Genomic DNA, 26725 nt, shown 5'->3' with positions numbered 1-26725 from the left:
AAAAATGAATAAACATTAAAAAAACAAAGAATGAAAAATGAAAAACTTTCCCCCCCTTGATTATAAAACAGATTAAAAAAAAGATAACTTAAAGAAATGCAGGTATTAAAGGTGAAATCATAAGGATTCCATCATTGAAAAGCACTTTCATTTTCTTTTGTTTATCTTTCTAGATGTTTTTCCTAAACAAACACACAATATGCGTAATTAGAAAGATAAGTCTAATTCTGGAATCTCTACTGTTCACTATGCTATACTCTGTTTTTATAATTTGTACCTGACAAAATGAGAATAAGACATACCTAAGTTTGGTCCATGTACCTGTCCCAGATCCAAGATCCTTTACTTGCTAGTTCTATGACTTCGAGCAAATTACCTTTCTTTTTTTAAGATTTATTTATTTTTGGGGTGCCTGGGTGGCTTAGTTGGTTGAGTGTCCAACTTCAGCTCAGGTCATGATCTCATGGTCTGTGGGTTCAAACCCTGTGTTGAGCTCTGTGCTGACAGCTCAGAGCCTGGAGCCTGCTTCCAATTCTGTGTCTCCCTCTCTCTCTGCCCCCCAGCCCCCCGCTCATGTTCTCCCTCTCTCTCTCTCTCAAAAATAAACATTAAAACAAAAAGATTTATTTATATTTGAGAGAGCGAGCACAAATGGGAAGGGCCAGATAGAGAGGGACTGAAGACCCTAAGTGGGCTCTGTGCTGACAGCAGTGAGCCTGATGCAGGGCTTGAATTCACGAACCATGAGATCATGACCTCAACCAAAGTCTGACGCTCAACTGACTGAGCCACCCAGGTGCCCCTGAGCAAATCAGCTATGAATTTTAGTTTCTAAACTATAGGAAGGAAATAATAATGGTGCCCATCTAACAGGATTATTAGTGCCCATCTAACAGGATTAAATTACAAACTTCGTGTAAACTACTCACTAACATCTCCCGCATCTATACCTTCCTCAATTCTGTATTATTTCTCATTTTTATTACTTATACTGCCTTATGACATATTGTAATATCTAATAAGATGTTACATCCTATTTTTCTGGTATAAAATTTTCTGGTATTAGGACACCTGGATGGCTCAGTCAGTTGAACGTCTGATTTTGGCTCAGGTCATGATCTCACAGTCCATGAGTTCAAGCCCCGCGTCGGGCTCTATGCTGTCAGCTCAGAGCCTGGAGCCTGCTTGGGATTCTGTATCTCCCTCTTTCTCTGCCCCTCCCCCAATCGTGCACGCATGCTCTCTCTCTCTCTCTCAAAAATGAATAAATGTGGAAAAAAAGATTAAAAAAATAAAAATAATAAAATGTTCTAGTATTTTCACATCAGAATTATAGCTAACTACTTGAACATTGCTATGAAACTAGAAGAAAACCACAAGAAAAACATCTGGAAAGACCACAAATACATGAAGGCTAAATAACATGCTACTAGGCAATGAATAAGTCAACCAGGAAATAAAAGAAGAAATTTAAAAAATACATGGAGGGGCGCCTGGGTGGCGCAGTCGGTTAAGCGTCCGACTTCAGCCAGGTCACGATCTCGCGGTCTGTGAGTTCGAGCCCCGCGTCAGGCTCTGGGCTGATGGCTCAGAGCCTGGAGCCTGTTTCCGATTCTGTCTCCCTCTCTCTCTGCCCCTCCCCCGTTCATGCTCTGTCTCTCTCTGTCCCAAAAATAAATAAATGTTGAAAAAAAAAATACATGGAAACAACTGAAAATGAAAATACAACAGTCCAAAACCTCTGGGATCCAGCAAAAGTGTTCCTAAAAGGGAAGTACAAAGTAATACAGGCCTACCTCAAGAAGCAAGATCATTTATATAAATAATAAGAATCTAACCTTATACCTAAAGGAGCTAGGAAAAGAACAGTAAATGAATCCTAAAGCAAGCAGAAGAGGTGAAATAATAGATAAGAGCAGAAATAAAAGATATAGAAACTAAAAAAAAACAATAGAACAGATCAATGAAAACAGGAGCTGGTTATTTGAAAAAATTAATTGATAAACCTGTAGTCATACTATTCAAAAAGAAAAGAGAAAGGACTCAAATAAATAAAATCACAAATGAGAGAGGAGAAATAACAACCAACATCACAGCAATACAATTATAAGAGAATATTGTGAAAAACTATACCCCAACAAACTGGATGATCTGGAAGAAACAGATAAATTCCTAGAAACACATAAATTACCAAAACCGAAACAGGAAGAAACAAAATTTGAACAGACCAATAACCAGCAAAGAAACTGAATCAGTAACAAAAATAACGCCCAACAAACAAAAAACCCATGACCAGATGGCTTCACAGGCAAATTCTACTAAATATTTAAAAAAGAGTTAATACCTATTCTTTTCAAACTATTCTAAAAAACAGAAAAAGATGAACAACTTAATTTCATTCTATGAGGCCAGCATTATCCTAATCGCAAAACCAAATAAAGATACCATATAAAAGAGAAATATAGGCCAATATCCTTGATGAACATAGATGAAAAAGTTCTTTAAAAAATACTAGCAAACCAGATCCAACGGAACATTAAAAAAAAAAACATTCACCACAATCAAGCTGGATATTCTTGGGTTGCAAAGGTGGCTCAATATTCACAAATCAACCAACATGATACATCACATTAATAAAAGAAAGGAAAAGAACCATATGATCATTTCAATAGATGCAGGAAAAGCATTTGGCAAACGACAACATCTATTTATGATAAAAATAAATGGAAAGATATTCCATGCTCATGGATTGGAAGAAAAAATATTTTTAAAAAGTCATACTACTCAAAGCAACCTACAGTTTTAATGCAATCCCTATCAAAATGTCAACACCATGTTTTCACAGAACTAGAACAAACAATCCTCAAATTTTTATGGAAACACAAAAGAGAAAAGCAAAGCTGGAGTCATCACAATTCCAGACTTCAAGTTATATTACAAAGCTGTAGTAATCAAAATAGTATGGTACTGGTACAAAATAGACCCACAGATCAATAGAACAGAACAGAAAACCCAGAAATGAACCCACAACTATATGGTCAACTCATCTTTGATAATGCAGGAAAGAATATCCAATGGGAAGAAGAATGTCTCTTCAGCAAATGGTATTGGGAAAACTGAACAGCTACATGCAAAAGAATAAAATGGGACTACCTTCTTATAGCATACACAAAAGTAAATTCAAAATGGGTTAAAGACTTAAATGTGAAACCTGAAACCATAAAAATCCCACAGGAGAACATAGACAGTAACTTCTTTGACATTGGCCACAGCAACTTCTTTCTAGATATGTCTCCCGAGGCAAGGGGAACAAAAGCAAAAATAAATTATTGGGACTTCATCAAAATAAAAAGCTTCTGCACAGCAAAGGAAACAATCAACAAAACTAAAAGGCAACCTATGGAATGGGAGAAGATATTTGCCAAGAACATATCTCATAAAGGTTAGTATCCAAAATATATGAAGAACTTAATAAAATGGAACACTCAAAACACCAAATAAACCAATTAAAAAATGGGCAGAAGACATGAATAGACATTTTTCCAAATAAGATATACAGATGGCCAACAGACACATGAAATGCTCAACATTACTCATCATCAGGGAAATGCAAATCAAAACTACAATGAATTATTACCTCACACTTGTCAGAATGGCTAAAATCAACAACACAAGAAACAAGAGGTGTTGGTGAAGATGTGGAAAAGGGGGACCCTCCTGCACTGTTGGCGGAAATGTAAACTGGTATGGCCACTCTGAAAACAGTATGAAGTTTTCTCAAAAAGATAAAAATAGGACTACCCTGCCATCCAGCAACCACACTACTAGGTATTTATCCAAAGAATAGAAAAGTACTAACACAAAGGGATACAAGCACCCTGATGTTTATAGCAGCATTATCTACATACCATAACCAAATTATGGAAATAGCCTAAATGTCCATCAACTGATGAATGGATAATGATGGAATATTATTCAGCCATAAAAAAGAATGTAATCTTGCCATCTACAAAGACATGGATGGAGCTAGAGAGCATTATGCTAGGTGAAATAAGTCAGAGAAAGACAAATACCATATGATTTCACTCATATGTGGCATTTAAAAAACCAAAGAGCAAAGGGGGAGAAACAGATAGAGGGAGAGAGGCAAACCAAGAAACTATGGAGACCAAACTGATGGTTAGCAGAAGGGAGATGAGTGGGGAGATGAGTGAAATAGGTAATGGGGATTAAGGAGTTATACTTGTTGTGATGAGCACTGGGTGATGTACACAACACTATATTATACACCTGAAACTAGTAGTATACTCTATGTTAACTAACTGGAATTTAAATGAAAACTTAAAAAATTTTTTTGACTCTAAAAATTGACCAAAAGCAAAAAATAAATCAAGACATATTGACAGAAAAAAAAAAAGTGTATTACAGTTAACTACTTGAAATAAAAGCTGTGTATCTAGAAGATACATTTTTTATACTCAGTCAAAATAATTCCATAAAAATTGTCTTTATTATTTAAAAAGTCTTTAAATTTTTTTTATTTTCTCATTTTTTAAAAACGTTTATTTATTTTTATTTTTGAAGGAGAGAGAGACAGAGTGTGAGTGGGGGAGGGGCAGAGAGAAAGGGAGACACAGAATCTGAAGGGCTCCCACTCACGAGCAGTGAGATCACGACCTGAGCTGAAGTTGGGACACTTAACTGACTGAGCCACCCAGATGCCCCATATTTTCTCAGTTTTTTTGATGACTTGTAATGTATACAAACATAGCAGTGAGAAAAAGCCATAAATCTACTTACCAGTAACTCAGGACTGCCTTGAGACATAAAAGAGCGAGATTGATTTTTGGGGACAATGGCCTTTATTAGTGGAATACCATCACTAATTCCCTATAAAATAAAAGACGGAGGCTTAGTGGCTGGTTCTGTTATCTTTATTAGTTACAAGTTATTGAAAACTTCGATTTCTTTAAACAAGAATGAACCTGGTAATACAGCATTTTACTCTATCAAAACATATCATTTAATTAAAATGTAGGAAAGGAGAATCACTATGCTGTACTCTTGAAACTAATATAACAGTGTGTGTTAAATGTACTTTAATTCTTTAAAAAGGCTAAAAAATGTAGGAAAGGAATTATATACCATGTTTGGATGGCATACTTGAAACTTCTCAAACCCATCATTTTCTTGTATTCTACTACTTCACTGTGAAACAAATGCAGATTTCAAGGAGTATCAACCATTTAAACAGCCAGTGATTTAGAATCTTTCCTTTTCCCTTGCCATACTGGCATTAATATAAAGTAGAAAATATAGACCATATAAGAGTACATTGCTCAAATAAGTCAAATGAGACAACTGGTTATATTCTATAGAATTTCCTTTTGGGTTTAACTTTCAAAACACAGATCTATCCCATTAACTGAGGCAATCTCTGTAAGCCGTAACAATAGGACGAGAAAATAAAGAGTTCTCAGAAAATTGGCATTTATCTTATATAATGTGAAATGGAACAATGATTTGAATTAAGTTTTGTGACAGTGGTTCATAAATTATACCTAACATTTATTAGGTAAATTATAACTTAATATTATTGGGTATATACTGTGTACCAGGTGCTATTCTAAGAGCCTCATATGAATAATCAATGATAAACTATAAAAAGTTAGTGCCTATCTTTTCTCTTCACTCTGTAGATCAAGAAAAGAACTTACATTTGAACAAGCATAAATGAAAATGGTGTCTGAATAAAACTATTTATTAGGCCCTTGCTTTCACTGCTACCTGTTTTCTTCACCATTTTAACTAGGAAGAGATGACCTATAGAGACCTTTTTTCATATGAATGAGTGGGGAAATACCTTCCCCTATGATGATGTAAAGGGATTAACAAATTATTAGTACCCAAGGATATTTATTGTGTTTTTTATCCTGCTCCAGATACTGGTCCCAAGGATAGCTACCCTGCGACACAGTGGGTACAGAGAGGGACAGATGTCACTGCAGTTGCAAATGCAACCTGGAATGTATTATTCTATAAAAACAAAGTTGCACATGATTAGACATGGTAAAATCATTTTATCACCATTGCATAATAAATATAGTATTACATGTCCATCAGATTATAGGATAAATAGGGTTTTATGGGTTGCCCTATGTGCAGTGGAGAGTTAACACAGAAGGATTGAGACAGCTCTTTTTAATTTTTTTTATTTTTTTAAATGTTTTTTTATATTTGAGAGAGAGCGAGAGAGACAGAGCGCTAGTGGGGGAGAGGCAGAGAAAGAGGGAGACACAGAATCTGAAGTAGGTTCCAGGCTCCAAGCTGTCAGCACAGATCCTGATGCAGGGCTCAAACTCACGAACCTCAAGATCATGACCTGAGCCAGAGTTGGACACTTTGACTGAGCCACCCAGCCATCCTGAGACAGCTCTCCTTAGAAACGCCTTCTTGTAAGGTCGGCCCTTGGCTGGTATCTGGGAACTTGGTGGGCAGAGTTCCTTACACTGATATAAAACTTGTCTTCAATGATAAAAGTGGCTCATTATTTCTAGATTATTTGTGCAAACAATATGGCTTGTGCTGAAGATGTGCTTTTGTACTTGGAGTCTAGAATTTTAGCATGTGCTAAGCAGAGGTTGTTCATGTTACCAGCCTCCAATAAAAACCCTGGGTGTTGGGGTGCCTGGCTGGTTAAGTTGGTAGAGCATGTGACTCTTTATCTCACAGTTGTCAGTTCTAGTCCCACAATGGGTGTAGAGATTACTTAAAAATAAAGTCTAAAACAAAACAGAACAAAACACAACACCTGCCCTGGGTGGTGAGTCTTTAATGAGCTTTCCTGGTAGACAAATTTGTTTTCACATTTCATCACCGGTAGAATTAAGCACATCTTATGTGACTCTACTGGGATAGGATTAATTCTTGGATGCTTGTACCTGGTTTCCCCTGCACTCCACCCGATGTGCCTTTGCCCTTTGTTGATGTTGTTTTGTATCCTTTCACTGTAATAAATTTTAGCTGTGAGTATAATAATAGGTTGAATCCTGTGAGTCTTTATAGCAAATCACCAAACCTGAGGGTGGTCTTGGGGACCCAGAACACATCTGGGAATTAGTCATCATCTTTTTTTTTTTTTTTTTTTAGTAAGCTCTTTGCCCAACTTGGGACCTGAACTCATGACCCCAAGATCAAGAGTCCCATGTCCCACCAACTGAGCCAGCCAGGTGCCCCAAATTAGTCATCATTTCTAAGTACTGTTTCTATTTATGCTGAATTTCAGGCAACTGACTTAGATACTTTGGGAAAACAACTGATTCTGGGGAATTTGTATTATTAAACACTAAATAACTATCTCATTAAACATGAATTTAAGAAAGGAGTGACAAAGATTAATTATGAAGTGCTTTCACAGACATGTGAAAACATTTATGTTAAAATACCGTAGAGCTTACTACAACATTGTTCATTTGAGTAAAAGTCAGTTTAAAGCTAACTATAACAAACTTAAAATTTGTTATACCAAATTATCAAAAAATTCTTTAAAGACTTCCCATGGTACTGAACCTAAGAAACACATTATAATGATGCTCTGGTGCAGGGTTTGACAAACTAGGCCTATGGTTGAAGTCCTGCCTACCACATGTTTTATAGGTTGTAAGTTGAGAATGGTTTTTAATTTTTATTTTATTTTTTTAACGTTTATTCATTTTTGAGAGACAGAGAGAGACAGGGCATGAGCGGGAAAGGGGCAGAGAGAGGGAGACACAGAATCTGAAACAAGCTCCAGGCTCTGAGCTCTCAGCACAGAGCCTGATGCGGGGCTTGAACTCACACACCGTGAGATCACGACCTGAGCTGAAGTCGGATGCTTAACCGACTGAGCCACCCAGGCACCCCAATTTTTAAATGGTTATATTTTAAGAGGTAATTATGTACCTACATAATATTCTTGATTTTGACTTTGGATTACAAAGTCCAAAAATATTTACTATCTGGTTAAATTAAGAAAAGTTTACCAAACTCTACTGTATTGCATGAGTTACTGCTTGTTCCACACATCTCCAAGCTATTCTTTTTTTCCCCCCAAACTATTCTTAATAACATTTTTTTGAGAGAGAGAGAGAGAGGGAGAGACAGAGAGGGAGAGAAGAGAAGAGATGCATGCGTGGGGGAGGAGCAGAAGAAGAGGGACAGAGAGAATCCCAAGCAGGATCCCTGCCCAACACAGAGCCAGACATGAGGCTTGCTCTCACAACTGTGAGATCATAACTTGAGCTGAAATCAAGGATTGGATGCTTAACTGACTGAGCCACCCAGGCACCCCTTCTTAATAACATTTCATTATCATTTTTTCTTCTTGCCAAGAGTTAATATTATCTGTCCTAACCAAATTCACAGGTATAAATGCATTCATATTCTGAACCATGCTAAGTAATTCAACATGTATAAACATTTGAATTTAAAGCACTCTTTCAATTATAGCATTAACTACCTTGTTTACTTCATTATTCCTTCTGATATTAGCAATTAACAATTTGACTTGCTGGGCCATATTTTATAAATATGCAGACACTGTAATTAAGAGTTATTTCACACACCCTCTACCTATCATCTCAGCTGTCATAAAAAGGAATTTAAATCAAATTATTTATTCTTCCTTGTCAAGAAAATGTAAAATAAAAGAAAGCTAAGAGAAACATTTCACACTACCACTCAGCGGCAAACAAAACTCCCAATAAGATTGTTTTAAAAATCCTGGATGCCTAGGAGGTTCAGTTGGTTAAGCATCTGACTCCTGATTTCAGCTCAGGTCATGATCTCATGGTTTGTTGAGTTTGAGCCCCGCATCAGGCTCTGAACTGATGGTGCAAAGCCTGCTTGGGATTCATTCTCTCTCTCTCTCTCTCTCTCAAAATAAATATATTTAAAAAAATAAACAATAAAGAAAAAATTGTTTTAAAAATTCAAGAACATATTATTGCAACATTATTTATGACTTTGGACTAAATATTTATGATGCCCCTCCCTATAGAGAATAAAAGGAGCATTGAGGTGTACAGAATTCATAGAGAAAATGCTTTGATATTACCAAGTTTATATTACCTCTATAAAAAATGACTTGAGTTCGGAGAGGTGCTGAAATAGGTTCAGGGTTGAAGTGTCTGTTTTGGCCTGCTTCTGCACTGCTTCCTCTGCTGACAATCTAGGAGGATGTGGTTCCTTCAAAATAATTTTAAGAAAAATAATTCCGTAATTATATTAAGACATATCTTACTGTATTCTTTCATACATACTGGGCTCTAGTTACAACAGATTATATACCATGCACTGTTGACAATTCTAGGCCATTGTTCAGAGTACTCCCCTCAGCAGAATTCCTACTCTTTTCATTTCTAAAGAAACCCTACTTCTACTTTAAAGTTTTTATTACTGATGTCTATCTTGAATTTCTAAGCCAGAATTAATTATTCTCTTTATCTTCACCAGCATATTACTTTGTTTAGTATTTTATTTGTTACTTATTTCTAATTTGGATTACATACTTGTTTATGGTCTATCTTTTCCAACTAGGCAATAGGTATCTATCTTTTTTTTAATTTTAAGATTTTATTTTTTAAAATAATCTCTACACTTAATGTGGGGCTCAAACTCACAATAGCAAAATTAAGAGTTGCATGCTATACTGACTGAGCCAGCCAGGGGCCCCTAGGCAACAGGTATCTTTAAAAAAAATTTTATTTTTATTTTTAGTTTATTTATTTTTAAGAGACAGAGAGAGAACCAGCAGGGAGGAGTCGGGGCGGGGAGGGGTGGGGGGTGGATAGATCTGAAGCAGGCTCTGTGCTGCCAGCAGAGTCTGATGAAGGACCCAAACTCATGAACCGTGAGCTCCTGACTGAGCTGAAGTCAGACACTTAGTCAAATGAGCCATCCAGGTGCCCCAGAAGTAGGAGTCTTAAAGTCAGAAAACAAGTCTTACTCATTTTTGGATTTTCGATACCTGTTATATTGAGTATGACAGAGGCTTAATAAGTATTTGGTAAAATTAAATGAATTGCTCAGAAGTCAAAATTTACATGGGTGAATCCTTATTTCCTGAAATAAGATAGAAATGTCAATACTATCAGAATCCTATCATACATATTGCTGCATTTGTTTTCAAATAAATTATTCTTCCTTAACTTTAATGTCAGAGACACAGAACAGTGTTACCTTTATAAATAAGAAGTAAACGGCAAATCAAATTAACATGCAGAAGGCATAGTTAAAATGCAGAACAGAATTCCATCTATAGGGGATTTTTCTATCTCCATCACAAAATATTCAATTATAGAAAATAGTATGACAGCTATAAGTACTTCAATAGTACTCAATTAGCTCTCAATCCATATATTAGTCACTTTATTATTAAAAAAAATGTTTTTAATGTTTATTTTGATAGAGATGGTGCAAGTGGGGGAGGGATAGAAAGAGGGGGAAGAAAGAGAGAATCCCAAGCAGGCCCTGCACCTTCAGCACAGAGCCCAATGCAGGGCTCGAACTCAAAAAACACCAGATCATGCATGAACTGAGCCAAAATCAAGAGACAGATGCTTAACTGACTGAGCCACCCAGGCATTTCTTATTCACTTTATTTTAAATCAAAGGCTGACTTCTCTGTCATTTTTTATGGTAATAAAAACTAATTAGCACTTGTTTTATAAAAAAAAGAAAAGTACAGCCAGTACAAAAATAATATGGAATCTATTTCAAAACTCAAGTGTTCTATTGTCTTCTGTTCCTTTTGCACAGCAGATAGGGATAAAGCACTGATTTTAAATATGACTATTTTGTAAAAAACCCATGTTGGAGGCTTTAAATAAACTCTAAGGGATAGTAGCAATTACAAAGCTAGGTGTGATAATTGACTTAACAGAAGTACAAAAGATCTATAAGCCAGACTTTAGATCCACTCTTGCTCTAACAGCTGTGGAGATTTCAATTCACAAATATTTGCTGCACACATACTATATGCAAGAAAGATATAAAATGATTAAGAAAAGGTTGCTGCCTGTAACATAGTTATAATAAAGTGAGGCAAATGCATAAATATAAAACTAAGGCAGAAAATGTCATAATTAGGATATATATAATAGCCCATAGAACACGGAAAGTGATGTAGTTCAATAAGGGGGATTATGGCTAATATTCAGAGGAGACGTGGCATGGTAGAAAGGCTTTTGAGTTAGCTAGTCATGCATCCAAATCCTGCTCCAGTCACATTTTAGTCATGTAAACACAATAAAATGATTGGCTTCCTGAGTAAATATAACTCCTCTGTGATTTAAGAGTTATTGACTATATACGTGGATTTTGACTACAATATTTTGTTATTTCAAAATAGGAACATTTAAATCTATTTATTTTTTAATAATATAATGACAGTATAATTTTTGTCAAATTCTAAATTCTGAGATAAAGCGTTAAATCATTAAAATACTTAAAAACACCAGTAATACTGCTCCTCAGCAATTAAAATTCTAGACTTCTGATGCAATCAATAACTTTTATGATTTACCTTTAACAGTTGACAAGGTGTTTGCCCAAAATTATTAATCATCCCTTCTAAGGCTTTTCTTTCCTTTTCATCTGTTAAGGCATCTAGATCCACAGCTCCTAAAACAAGGAAAAGTCAACTCACTACAGAGTGAAAACAAATCAGCAAGACACACAACTGATAAATATACTGGGGACTGATGAATATATTTTCAATAAAATATTATTCCGTTCTTCAATTTATAAGAATATTGTGAGAGGTCACTTAAAAAAAAAAAACAGCGAACCCTCAAACATTAAATATGTATAAAAATAAATTCCATCTATTATTCTCCAACAAAAAAAAAGTGGGGGGCGGGTAGCAACTGGGTAGCTCAATAGTTTGAGTGTCCAACTCTTGATTTCTGCTCAGGTCATGATCCCAGGGTCATGGGATCAAGGCCTGCTCTGGACTCCACACTCAGCGTGGAGCCTGCTCCAGATGATTCCCTCTCTCTCTCTCTCTCTCTCTCACTTGTGCTCTCTCTTAAAAAACAAAAAATTCCATCCATTATTTAGAACAAAAATGTTTCAAACAAAAGTTAACTGGAAGTCCATAAAAATTTCTCTTGGAAAAGTACAAATTATTCACGGTATACTTGTTTTCTTCATGATAATCAAGCTGAAACAAACTGTAATAATCACACAAAATACTATAAATTACCATTTATCTAACAAATACTAGGAAAGGTAACACTCTGGTTAACTGATTATACCCAGCCATACTTGATATGGTTAGTAATTGGCCAAACTAGGTAAGTCTGATTTCAAATCAAGCCTATGCTCATAACCAACATGGATACTACCTCTCTACAAAACTATTATCAAATGAATATGGCAAAGCAAGAGCATGCTTGTTTATTTACCAAAAGGCATATGGACTCTGCTCATATTTACATAACTTCACACTATTCACAATCTTTAGAACTATTAGGATTAGATCTACTGAATGATTAAAAAAGAAAACAAACTACTTTTTTTTTTAATGTTTATTTTTGGAAGAGAATGAGAGAGAAAGCACGAGTGGGAGAGGCGCTGAGACAAGGGAGACAGAGGATCTGAGGCAGGCTCTGTGCTGACAGCAGGGAGTCCAATGCCAGGCTCAAACTCATGAACGAACAGTGAGATCAGGACCTAAGCTGAAGTCAAATACTTAACTGACTGAGTCACCCAGTCGCCCTGAAAACACTATTTCAAAGCCTTCAGAAAATGTTCTTCATCTTGAGCTAAACACTGGAATGATGTCATCTTACTATTATTTGAAGACTTTGTTATTTATAATACTAAAGGTCTTTCAAAGTCTGCTAACAATTCAACACTAAATACTTACTGTAGGACCTGACTGAATAGGACACATATGGTCAGAGATCAAAAACTTTTATGACACCAATAAGTGACATTTACAATCAGATTTTCCATACATACTGTTTTTTTTAATCCCCTTTATCTATTTCACCCCTCCCTGCACCTACCTCCCCGCTTTGGCAACCACCAGTTTGTTCTTTGTATTTAGAGTCTTTTTGTCTTTTTTCTTTGTTCATTTGTTTTCTCTCTTGTGCTTTTAAAAAACATTTTTTTTAAATGTTTATTTATTTTTAAGAGAGACAGACACAATGCGAGTGGGTTAGGGGCAGAGAAAGAGGGAGACACAGAATCCAAAGCAGGCTCCAGGCTCCGAGCCGTCAGCACAGAGCCCAAAGTGGGGCTCGAACTCATGAGCTATGACATCATGACCTGAGCCGAAGTCAGACGCCCAACTGACTGAACCACCCAGGCGCCCTAAGACATGTACACTTCTTAATCCCATCACCTATTTCACCCGTTCCCACACACACCTCCCCTCTGGTAACTATGTTTGTTCTCTATAGTTAAGAGTCTGTATCTTGGTTTGCCTCTCACTTCGCTTGTTTTGTTTCTTAAATTCGACATGAATGAAATCATGGTGTTTATCTTTCTCTGATTGGCTTATTTCACTGAGCATTACATTCTCTAGGTCCATCCATATTGTTACAAATGGCAAGATTTCATTTTTATGGCTGAGTAATATACCATATAGTACACATACAGTACATATAAAAATATATACATCTTCTTTATCCATTCATCTGTCAATGGACACCAGTTGCTTCCATATCTTGGCTATTATAAATAATGCTACCATAAACATAGGGGTGCACAGATATTTTCAAATTAGTATTTTCCTATTCTTTGGGTAAATATCCACTAGTGGAATTACTGGATCAAAGGGTACTTCTATTTTTAATTTTTTGAAGAACTTCCATACTATTTTGTGGTCCTTGCAACATTTCACTCAGAGTCCCCCTTAGGGATCGATCTCCTGTAGACTGGTTTAGTGGTGATGATTCTTTCAGTTTCTGTTTGTTTGGGAAAACCTTTATATCTCCTCTATTCTGAATGACAGACTTGCTGGATAAAGGATTCTCGGCTGCATATTTTTTCTGTTCATTACATTGAAATCTTCATTACATTGAAGATTTCCTGCCATTCCTTTCTGGCCTGCCAAGTTTCAGTAGATAGGTCTGCTACTACTCTTATGTATCTACCTTTGTAAGTTAGGATCTGATTATCCCTAGCTGCTTTCAGAATTTTCTCTTTATCTCTGTATTTTGCCAGTTTCACTATGATATGTCTTGCAAAAGATCGATTCAAGTTAAGTCTGAAGGGAGTTCTCCGTGCCTCTTGGATTTCAGTGCCTTTTTCCTTCCCCAGATCAGGGAAGTTCTCAGCTATGATTTGTTCAACTACACCTTCAGTCCCTTTCTCTCCCTCTTTTTCTTCTGGAATTCCTATGATATGGATATTGTTCCATTTGATTGCATCACTTAGTTCTCTAATTCTCCCCTCATATCCTGGATTTTTTAATCTTCTTCTCAGCTTCCTCTTTTTCCATAATTTTATCTTCTAATTCACCTATTCTCTCCTCTGCCTCTTCAATCTAGCTATGGCCGCCTCCATTTTATTTTGCACCTTATTTATAGCATTTTTTAGTTCCTCATGACTATTTTTTAGTCTCTTGCTGTCTGTAGCATTAGATTCTCTGCTGTCCTCTATGCTTTTTTCAAGCCCAGCATTAATTTTATGACTATTATTCTAAATTTTTGTTGTGTTACATTGCTTAAATCGGTTTTGATCAATTCGTTAGCTGTCACTACTTTCTGGAGTTTCTTTTGAGGAGAGTTCTTCCGTTTCGTCATTTTGGGTAGTCCCTGGGGTGGTGTGGAAGTGCAGGGCACTTCCCCTGTACTATCTGGAGAAACTTGTGTTGGTGGGCGGCACCGCAGTCAGACCTGATGTCTGCCCCCAGCCCTCCACCGGGACCACAGTCAGACTGGTGTGTACCTTATCTTCCCCTCTCCCAGGGGCAGGACTCACTGTGGAGTGCTGTGGTCCCTGTCTGGGCTGCTTGCACACTGCCAGGGTTGTGGTGCTGCTTTGATGGGATCTGGCCAAAGGCATATTAGATGGGGTGGATCTGGAAGGTGCACAGGGGCGGGAGGGGCAGGCTTAGCTAGCCTTGCCGTGGGAGGGGCCCTGCAGCACCAGGAGGGAGGCAGGTCCGTGGGAGGGATGGACCCACAGAATCAGTGTTGAGGGTTTGTGCAGTACAAGCAAGTTCGGTGAGAGGAACTGGTTCCCTTTGGAATTTCAACTGGGGGATGGGAGAAGGAAATGGCGCTTCCCAGCACCTTTGTTCCCCCTGCAGAGCTCTGTCATTCAGGGTTCAACAACTCTCCCTCCCTGCTCTCCGAGAGCAGAGCTATTGACTTTTAACATTCCAGATGTTAAGTCCCGCTGGCTGTCAGAACTCACGGAGTCCGGCCCTTCCACTTTTGCAAGCCAGACTTTGGGGGCTTTGTCTTGCCTGGTGGGCTCTCCCTCTACTGCCCTGGCTCCCTCCTACCAGTCCGTGTAGCACACGTTGCCTCTTTGCCCTTCCTACCCTCTTCCTCTTATCTATGCTTGGCTCTGGAGAGTCTGTTTTGTTAGCCTTCTGGTGGACTTCTGGGTTATTTAGGCAGATGTGGGTGGAATCTAAACGATCAGCAGGACAAGGTGAGCCCAGCGTGCTCCTACACCACCATCTTCCCAGCTATCCTTATGTTTTTTTATTTTAGTCATTCTGACAGGTATAAGGTGATATCTCACTGTGGTTTTGATTTGTATTTCCCTGATGATGAGTGATGCTGAGCATCTTTTCATGTGTCTGTTGGCTATCTGTATGTTGTCTTTGGAAAAAGGTCTGTTCAGGTCCTCTGCCCATTGTAAAAATGGGATTATTTGTTTTTTGGTGTTGAGTTGTATAAATTTTTTTTTCAATTTTATTTGAGAGACAGAACGTGCACACAAGCAAACAAGCAGGGGAAGGGGAGAGAGAATACCAAGTAGCTCCATGCCCAGCGTGAAGACCTACATGGGGCTTGATCCCATGACTGGCAGATCACAACTTGAGCCAATATCAAGAGTCGGACGCTTAACCAACTGAGCCATCCAGGCGCCCTGAGTTGTATAAATTCTTTATATATTTTGGATATTAACCCCTTATCGGATATATAACTTGCAAATATCTTCTCCCACTGCATAGGTTGCCTTTTTGTTTTATTGATGGCTTCCTTTGCTCTGCAAAGTGAAGATCTGCACATATACTCCTAACTACTATTTAAAACAACCACACATCAGGGGCACCTGGATGGCTCAGTCAGTTAAGCGTCCAACTTCAGCTCAGGTCATGATCTCACAGTTTGTGAGTTTGAGCTCCAAGTCAGGCTCAGTGCTAACAGCTCAGAGCCTGGAGTCTGCTTTGGATTCTGTCTCCTTCTCTCTCTGCCCCTCTCCTACTCGTGCTCTGTCTCTTTCATAAATAAATAAACATTAAAAAAATTAAAACACACACACACACACATCAATCTCTTAACCTTTCAAATAAAAAAGATCATTTACACTATTTTTAAATGCAGTCTTTCTCATGTCCAAAATACCACATATAACCACCTATTAAATAATACTTTCCATTGATTGAATGCAAGATAAAAAGTATATAGGCTATACCTTCATAACTACAGTAATAGAAAACATTGAGTGCTTCCACTGCAGCTGGACCCCTCTGTTTATAGCCAAAAATCAGATCTATCCATTCATGAAGATGAGCAGAAACATATTCAGACTCCTAGAAAAAGAACAAATAATAGAGACACCTTCCAACAACAATGTAAATATGAGTCTTTTTAAAAAGTAAATCAAGCATTTCTACCCAAAAATGTTACAACTATAAAGAAAATTATGTCAAAATCATGTTAAACATTTGATCAGCATCTACTACATATTTTACATATATTCTATCTAGTACAATATGAACATATTTATTAATATTTAATAATATAAAATATCTCTTAACTAATGGCTAAAGAAAATAACTCAAATATTCTAATAGTCCAAATATCAACAACAAAAAACTTAATGATGGCTATGGATGTATCTTTCTTGTTAAATTTCCATTCACATAGCCATCTAGAAACTCACTTCAAAGAAACAAACGAGTTGGGGTAGATTAAAGATGGCTGAAATCATCCCCTCCAACCTACCCAACTTGATACCACCCCACTAAAAAGGTGGACTGGGTGGCAGGCAGAGAGGCTTGAAGGACCTCCTGAAGCCTGTTAGTGACGGTTTGAAAGACAATATGACAATTGTTATTGGAGACAGGAGAAAAGGGGATTCAAGTTTAGTTCTATCAAAGAGAGAAAGAGTACCTAATTACCTCATGAATCTGGGGTAGAGATTTTTTTTCAGTTTCTATTTTAACTCCAGTTGGGTAACATACAGTATAATACTAGTTTCTGGTATACAATATAGTGATTCAACACTTCCATACAATGGGTGGAGAGATGGGTTAAATAGGTGATGGGAATTAAGGAGTGCACTTGTTGTGATGAGCACCTGGGTATTGTATGGGGATGGGGATTTTCGGGCAAAATGTTTTTAACTGGTAATTTGTGCTTTTAACTGCCTGTGATAAAGCGTAGAAGGAGTAACATGAGTTTAAAAAAAGAGCTATTTGGATTTTAAGCATAATTTAAGAAAAATATAAAGCAGCAGGTCTTGCTGGGTTCCAAATAAAATTATTTCTCATTTTCAGGATACTAGAGAGCAAAGACTCTTGAAGTGAGAAATGGCCAAGGTCAATGATGAAATCAGTGTGTAACCTGTAAAATACGGTCTCAGGTGAACGTTTAGTTCAAGAGTGTAGCTGTGAAGCAATCTGTTCACACCTCAAAGATTTCAGGCTGTGCCACACAGACCCACTCAACTAGAAAAGAGAATATCTTAAGAATCTTTTTTGCTTTTTGTAACGTTTTATTTTATTTTTGAGCCAGAAAGGTCAGAGAGAGAGGAAGACACAGAATCTGAAACAGGCTCCAGGCTCTGAGCTGTCAGCAGAGCCCGATGCGGGACTTGAACTCGCAAACCGTGAGATCATGACCTGAGCCAAAGTCGGACGCTTAACCAACAGCCAACCAGGCTCCCCAATATCTTAAGAATCTTAAAGGTATTTTCCCACATTAGCTTCCAGCTTGGCCCAAAGGAAATAATGGATCGTATTCTAAAATAATGTGAAATGGTTTTTGTCTGATAATACTGATGCATAAGAAACCCATTAAATTTTAAAAGAAATTATATTAGTTCAGACTGAAGTAAGTAGAAACTTAAAAAAAAAAAAAGATGAGAGACCTTTGATTTTCAATTTACTGTGGTTAGGTAAGAGGCTGACAAAGATACTCATGCAATTTTTTTTTTTTTTTGAGGTAAAAGAGAGAATGACTCAAAATAGGAAGCTAAGAGCCAAAGGGTAAAACAAAAGAGCCACAAAGAACCACTGGAATAGCACTGGGCCCTGGTAAAGGAACTGAAAGCATGTCCCTGTTGGAATTCTGAATTGCTATAAACCAATTACTGTTACATAGCCCTTGTTTTTCTCTCCCCCACCCTTTTTGAAATTAAATTATTTGCCCAACGTGGGGCTGAAACTCATGACCCCAAGATCAAGAATCTCATGCTCTACCAACTGAGTCAGTCAGGTGCCCTTTTTAATCTCACTTTTGAATGAGAGTGTCTATTATAGTTCTCCTGTCCTGGTCACACCACTGTTGGTATGTGGGGGCATATAACCTGTTTCTTTACTCCACAATCTTCAGATGCAAGAGGAGACATACCTGTATAGTTTTGTGCACAAATAGATTTCATTTAGATTACTAAGAAGATTCTGGACTTCAGACATCATGCTTTAATGCAGGTATCAGCACACTACTTACTGCTTGTGGACCAAGTTTTACTAGCTCAAAATTTCTAGAGTAGTAGAACACAGCCACGTCTAATTTTTTTTGCACTATAGTGGCAGAATTTTGCCACAGACCTTAAAGCCAGCAAAAATATTTACTATCTGGTCCTTTTTTATAGAAAAAGATTGTAGATACCTGACGTAAAAGTCCCTGACATGAGCCTTTGGGAGGGTCTTAAGAGGAAGTATGTACATTTTGCACATAGGAGGAATGTAAATAATTTGTAGTCAGAGGGCAGACTGCGTGTGGTGGATTAAATATGGTTGCAAATTCTTTTTCCCTCCCACCATTGTGAAATGGAGTTTACTTTCCTTGCTTTTTTTTTTTTTAAGAGAGAGAGGGTGCAAGTGAGTGGGGGGCAGAGAGAGAGAGAGAGAGAGAGAGAGAGAGAGAGAGAGAGAGAGAGAAGCAGAGCTCACCTGAGTGGGGCTTGTGCTCACCTGATGTGGGACTCGAACTCATAAACCATGAGATCATGACCTGAGCCGAAGTCAGATGCTTAATGGGTTGGCCCTACTTTCTCTGCTCTTGAATCTGTACTGATCCTATTACTGTTTGACAGGGTGACAGAAGTGCTGTGACAGTTCACAGACTTAAGCTTTCAGAAAGGGTAGAAGCCTTACAATTTTGTACTCTTTTCTGAGCTGTGGACATGTAGATATCTGGCTACCTAGCTAGAGAGACTACATGAAGAGGAGATATCTTGAGAATACATGGAAAGAGAGAAAAGTCCAGCATTCCAGTGTCTCAATGCAACCTCCAGATGACCTCAACCTCAGCTGTTATATGCCTGCAAGGCTATGAGAACCTCACCAAGATGAGAATTGCTCAAATGAAACCAGCCAACTCACAGAACTGTGAGAGATAATAAAATGGGTATATTTTAAGCCACTAAATTTTGGATAGTTTTTTATATAGCAATACATAACTGAAACACAGGTTTCTAATATTTTAATATAAGGAGCGTGTCTTCCTAAAATCCTGGACCCTTACTTCATGTCATAGATACTATAGAGGAATACATCTGAGAAGTTCCTGGCTAACTAGTAAGTAACAGATTATTTCTCAGAGTTGCTTAGTTTTTTTCCCAACTCCTTATTCATATATAATGTTCTTGAATTTTGTAAATTTGACATACTATGTATTAATGACAAGGCGTGTTTCCAAGTATTGGCCTAATTAGTTTCAGAGTCTGAAACATTTCAGTTTAGAAAGAGAACTAAGTGGACTATTGAAAGGAAAAAAAAAACCACATCATTTACAAAATGACACGATTATCAGTGTTTAACTCTCACTACTCCTTTAATACCAAGCTGGAAATTCAGCTAAAAACGACTATTTTTTAAAGTGGAATTTAGGATTTAGCAGTTGTATTAAAAACTTACTGAAATCCTTCAGAGAACACAAAAATCCTTCAGAGGACACAAAAATGTGCTCATTCTTGTTAGATTTGAAACAAATGTGGGAACTGAAAAACACTAAACTACACCACCTTGGTCGTTAGAATACTTTAAAATATAACAGGCAGGTACCTTATAAAACTGAATTGCATTTTTTTTTTTTTTTGCTATACATCCATTGGACTATACTATATTCTCACGATATCAGAAGATTCATTATCTCAAAAGAAATTACTACATTATACTTTCTACAACAGCATATATAACAGATGACAAGTTAATCTAGAAAAGTAATTGTCAGATATACTTCCTCTGACTGTTAGACTGTTTCTTTAGTCCATTCTTCGGAAAACACATACATCTCTATCTTAGTAATCTGTCTAATAACTAAACACAAAAATCTTACCAGAGCTTTCCTGTGTTTATAGATGAAATCTTCAGCTGACTTAGCCCATTTGGGGAGAATGACATCATTTACTACATCTTTGGAAACTTGTAGACAACCCAAGTTAAATTCTAAGACAAGTAGAAAATAAATGTATCAAATCATTTAGATTTAAATAAATCAAGTAAAACAAATATGAGGGCACAATCCTTAGCAAAACTAAGGATTTTTAGTTTTTTTCTTCTTTAATTAAGAGTAAAATGTGAGAACCAAGCTCCCTTCTCTTGATCTAAGTTTACTTAACAGGTAAAAACAATTCTTATCATATTGGAAATGTATTTTATCAGTTGATTAAAAAGGTAAATGAAAATAAAATGAAATTAGTTATTACAAGGTAATTATTAGTTTTAAATTAGTTATTATAAGGTAAATCAGAAAACTAATTGATTTGGGGTTGAGAAGTGGGGAAAACTATAGATATGACCAAAACCTTAATCTACACAAAAATGGAATATTCAGTATTCTTCTTACATTTAAATTAATTAATATAGTCCTTCTAGTGGTTAATTTACAAAATACAACTCCTTAGAACTTTTTTGGTGTAACTTATACTTTAAATTCACTCAATGGAAGTGTTATATTTGTCATATGGAAAAAATATACTTACATACCACTATTCTAAGTAGATACTGACATCATAAAGATTTGCTCATATAGTTAAAATGCAGTATTTTGACAAAAGTGTCCCAAAGATGAGGTTTTCTTGTTTATATGAGGAAAGAAAAGTGTTAAGACAAAAGAGCTTCATAAAAGAAGCTGCCTTAAAATATCAGTGTGTTCCAAAGCTGGAGAGAGGTTTGAATGTCATAGAATGACAGGATGCACAGGGCCTGTGGCTTTGTTAACCCCACTACTGTGTAGCAGACATTGTTGCCAATGTGCTAACCATTCCTCCTTATTTGGTAACAGAATCTTGATTTTATTCAAGTATCCATCCTTGCCCTATGTTTTATGCCTGTAACAAGTTGACTGGTGTAGGGGTTGGTATACGACTCAGCTCTGGACAATAGGGAGAAGTTATAAGAAAGAATTTCTCACTCTTAAGAAATGACACAAAAAATTACAATCTACTTCTATTGTATCTGCCTATGATGCCTAGAAATGCTTCAGTCATTTGTAACCATGAGAGCGACTAGCCAAGGACAAAGTCAAAACACTTAGAAGAGCAGAATGAAAATACAAGAAGAACTTAGCTTTGATGATGATGTTAAAAACTACCTGAACACCATCATAACTTGGGGGTTTTATTATGGAAAATACTAAAATTTTCTTGCCTGTACAATTCTAAGTTGACTTTACTAATATTTGTTTTACTAATTAATATTATTATTTGTTGACATTCTAATTAATGTACTTTGCTTTCTCCCACCTAGCTCATTTCAAACATAGAAGCAACTCACAGTTAGAAAAGGAGGCCAGTAGGACAGTAGTATGAGACAGCAAACTGCTCTAGTGCACATCAGAAATTGTCAAGCTAAGAGTATAACTTCTACATCCAAATTTAATCTCCTCAGCCCTCCTAGTGCAGATATCCTGCTTTGGAGGCTCCTATGGGTAAGAGTCTAGGATCAGAATCCATTAACAGACTCAGTTGATTTTCTGAAAGGGACCAATTTTAACTGCCTTATTCTGAGAAATCAGATGCCAACAGCATGTCCCAGAATGTATGATCAGAGCACACAAAGCCCTGGATACGCTCTCCCTAGCACGGCAAATAACTCTGCTGAAAAAGCAAAGGGTCAAACATTAACATTACACACTAGGAGAGGAAAAAGAAGTTGGAAATGGTCCTTTGACACTGCAATTTCCCTTAAGAACACCAGTAGTAACAATCTTGTCATTATCTTATTGTGCTTAAAAATAGATCTCAAACTACTTCACAGAGGAAGTATTTGGGTATTTTTAAAGACTGTATTGGCTCCTTAATTCTCTACTTCAAAACATAATACGATTTTTCAAATATTGTGGTAATTTACACCCTGTCATTATTTTCAATTTGCCTTAAACCAGGAGTCTGCAAACTTGTTCTATAAAGTGTCAAAGAATATTTTTTGCTTTGTGAGCCCCATGGTCTCTGTTGCAACTACTGAAATCTGCTGTTATGTTATGAAAGCAGCCACAATCTGTATGTAGATGAACTGGCTGGGCTGTGTTCCAACAAAACTTTAAAAAGACATGAGTTTGCCTGTGGATTTAATCCATGGACCCATAGTTTGCTAACCCCTGATCTAAATTTTCATCTTATCTAACTCAAACACTTTTTTTTAAAAAAAAAAATTTTTTTTTTTTAACGTTTTATTTATTTTTGAGACAGAGACAGAGCATGAACGGGGGAGGGGCAGAGAGAGAGGGAGACACAGAATCAGAAGCAGGCTCCAGGCTCTGAGCCATCAGCCCAGAGACCGACGCGGGGCTCGAACTCACGGACCGCGAGATCGTGACCTGAGCTGAAGTCGGACGCTCAACCGACTGAGCCACCCAGGCGCCCCTAACTCAAACACTTTTAACCTAAGTGGCTAGCTATATGGCTGAAAGAGCAATGGCATTTTTCCTTTCTAGTAAACACTGTACTCTAATAAATTCTCTCACCAACTCAAATTTGATTCATCATAGGCCAGTGTAGCATTTTCCTGGAAAAGTAAGACTACAACTGGGCATTGGTTAAACCCTATTACTAAATAGTACAGACAGAATGAACCTTAAATAATCTACAGAATTTCACAAAAATATCCAGAAAGGTATTTTTCAGGATCCTCCACTGGGACCCGTTGAGGTAAATTTTTAATCTATTTCTTACGATTTTGATTTTCCAAAAACTCTGGGAAATAGAAGAATTCAGGAATAAGTTCTTTCACATCATATGGATTGTCCATGAGAGCCTGCCAAGTGGCAGGGATGGAATGGAATTGTCGATCTGCACAGTCAAACCTGCACATGGAGATTGGAAGAGAACAGTGAATGAATACTGAAGGAGAGCAACAACAACCATGAAACAAACCTTAAACTCTCCCCATGTTTCCTAATGGTTAGAGCTTCTTTTTCATTAATTTTTCTCTTCATGTCTAAAAACACAATTTGCTCTCCTTCTTATGATAACCTATCTTTCAAGTCTTGTTGCCAAGAACTAATACTGTAATTTTAATCACAAGTATCATCTTAGTCAAAGTAGCTGAAAACCAAATAACACTAGAGAAAATTTTCAAATAATTAAATTAAATGTAAATCTAAGAGACTTTTATTTTTTTTTAATATATGAAATTTATTGTCAAATTGGTTTCCATACAACACCCAGTGCTCATCCCAAAAGGTGCCCTCCTCAATACCCATCACCCACCCTCCCACCCCCCATCAACCCTCAGTTTGTTCTCAGTTTTTAACAGTCTCTAAGAGACTTTTAAAGGATGGTCTAATTTTTGCTGAGGTAAATTCATTACAGAGAGTGAATAAACATTATTTGGATATTTTAAAACCACAGAGTTTAAATATCATTATTAACATACGTGATTAACAACATCCATAGCAATGCTGATTTAATCCTCTCTGTATAAATACCTTTACAAACTCTTCTGCTAAAAACCAGAGAGTGAGTTAGGGAAATAGTTCTGTGGCTAAAGCTTTTATATTTTATTCACATATACCATTAACTTATTTTATGTGTTTTAATGTTAATTTTTGAGAGAAAGTGCATGAGTAGGGGACGGGCAGAGAGAGGAGGGGACAGAGGATCCTAAATGGCTCTGAGCTGACAGCTGACAGTAGGACTCGAACCCATGAACTGTGGGATCATGACCTGAGCCAAAGTCGGATGCTCAACCAACTGAGCCACCCAGGTGCTGCTCACTTTAAGTTCCATCACAGGCCTACAGTAGTTGAAACAAGCTCAAGTAGTCATGTTGCAATTTTATTATACTTTCTCTATTCACAAAAAGCATCTTCTGTTTCATCTCCTTTGATATTATCTTCCTGGATTTACTTAGTAATGACTTACTGACACTGATGACTAATTTGACACTTTATTCCTACCAATCTTGTTTTGAGGTGGAAGTGAACTTGGCAGAACTCTGAATTATGGCTAATGATTGGGTCATCAATAACGTCTAACGATGGTGCATCCAAATTCAAGGAAATATAGTTTCAATGGTAGAATTTTTCGTTTGGGTGGGGGAGAACAGCTTTACTGAGATAAAATTTACATATAATTCACAATTCAGTGGTTTTCAGTATATTAATGAGTTGGGCTATAATCATCACAATTTTAGAAGAGATTCATCACTCCCAAAAGAAACCCTGGATCTATTAACAATCACTCTCCATTCACCCTATCTCCATTCCCTGGCAACTACTAATCTACTTTCTGTCTCTATGGATTTGCCTATTTGGGACATCTCATGTAAGTCATACGACATATGACTTTTTATGTCTGGCTTATTTCATTTAGCATATTGTTTTCAAGGTTCATCCATGTCGCAGCATGTATCAATCTTTCATTCCTTTTACCTACTTGTGGCCAAATAATATTCCATTGTATGGATATATCACATTTTATTTATTCCTTTATCAGCTGATAGACTGTTTCTAGTTTTTGGCTATTACAAATAATGCTGCTATGTACGTTTGTATACAAGTTTCTGTGTGAATATTATGTCTTCAAGTATTTTGGCTATATAGCTAGGGATGAACTACTAGGCCATATGATAATGCTGTATTTAACCCTTTGAAGAACTGTCAGACTGTTTTCCACAGAGTTTGCATCATCTTACATTTCCAACACAGGCAGTATATAAGGGTTCCAATTTCTCAAAATGCTCTTCAACACTAGGTATTATCTGTCTTTTTTATTATAGCCATCACTATAGGTCTGGAGACGTATCTCAATTTGGTTTTGATTTGGATTTCCCTGATGACTAATGATATTGAGAATGTTTTCATATGTTTCTTGGACATTTGTATATCTTCCTTGGAGAAATGTCCATTCAGATCCTTTGTTCAGTTTTTAATTGGGTCATTTGTCTGTTTCTTATTGCATTGTACACTTCTAGATACAAGTCCCTTATCAGATACACAATCTACAAATATTTTCTCGCCCTGAATGTGTTGTCCTTTTCCTTTCTTGATGATGTCTTTTGAAGCACAGAATCTATTTTTGAAGCTTTGTAATAAAGCTTCACTAAGTCACTAAGTCACTAAGCTTAGTCACTAAGTCACTAAGTCACTATCTATTTTTGAAGCTTTGTAATAAAGTTTGAATAGTCACTATCTATTTTTGAAGCTTTGTAATAAAGTTTGAATAGTCACTATCTATTTTTGAAGCTTTGTAATAAAGCTTCACTAAGTCACTAAGTCACTAAGCTTAGTCACTAAGTCACTAAGTCACTAAGAGCTGAAAAGTCACTAAGAGCTGAAAAGACCCACTTACACTTTAATGTGGGAAAAATTACCTGCTATCATGGTAAATGTAACATTTGGAGATGGTTAATATGATATTGGGGACAGAATCTCTTCTTGAAAGCCAAGGTTTATTGTACAAAAATAGGAGTAAAAGTTAATTTTGAGAGATAAAACTGTAAGCAAAGAAAGTAGAATAGGCAATGCTTAAATAGCTTGATTGGGTGGGTAGGAAAGGCAAAATAGTAATGCTAAAGAATAAGGCAACATGGAGACAAAATGTGAATAAACAGGGAGCTACCTAGAGGATACTTTGGAAAACCAAGGATTCATGAAGAAGCCTGTTTCTTTAGAATTATTAGGAAAGTGTGAAACATAGTAAGTTATAATTCTGACAGGTAATATAATACAATGGCATTACAAACCTGTGTCAGTTATTGCTAATAATGTAATCCTTGTGATTAATAAGTATTTTAAAGAGAAATACATAAGCATTGGTTAGGTTTGAATTCCTGGCAGATATCTTGGATCTAGGTTGAAATCAGTTTAAACTCTAAATC

General features: G+C 36.7%; 1 protein-coding gene across 3 annotated transcripts in view; it reads right to left on the bottom strand.

Moving 5' to 3' along the window:
- Nucleotides 1-26725, bottom strand: part of NBEAL1 (neurobeachin like 1) — a 171203-nt gene that overhangs the window by 20183 nt on the left and 124295 nt on the right. For all 3 annotated transcript variants that reach the window (XM_043577516.1, XM_043577517.1, XM_043577518.1), the window contains 6 exons: nucleotides 23578-23708; nucleotides 20742-20851; nucleotides 16648-16765; nucleotides 11564-11661; nucleotides 9109-9225; nucleotides 4801-4890 (listed from right to left, as the gene is read on the bottom strand). In XM_043577516.1, the coding sequence (XP_043433451.1) occupies nucleotides 4801-4890; nucleotides 9109-9225; nucleotides 11564-11661; nucleotides 16648-16765; nucleotides 20742-20851; nucleotides 23578-23708 (664 nt within the window). The remainder of the gene's footprint in view (nucleotides 1-4800; nucleotides 4891-9108; nucleotides 9226-11563; nucleotides 11662-16647; nucleotides 16766-20741; nucleotides 20852-23577; nucleotides 23709-26725) is intronic.

This window comes from Prionailurus bengalensis, chromosome C1 (genome assembly GCF_016509475.1).
Source record: "Prionailurus bengalensis isolate Pbe53 chromosome C1, Fcat_Pben_1.1_paternal_pri, whole genome shotgun sequence".
Taxonomy (NCBI): domain Eukaryota; kingdom Metazoa; phylum Chordata; class Mammalia; order Carnivora; family Felidae; genus Prionailurus; species Prionailurus bengalensis.
Note: the sequence above shows the minus strand (reverse complement) of the source record. Positions and strands in the feature narration are given on the sequence as shown.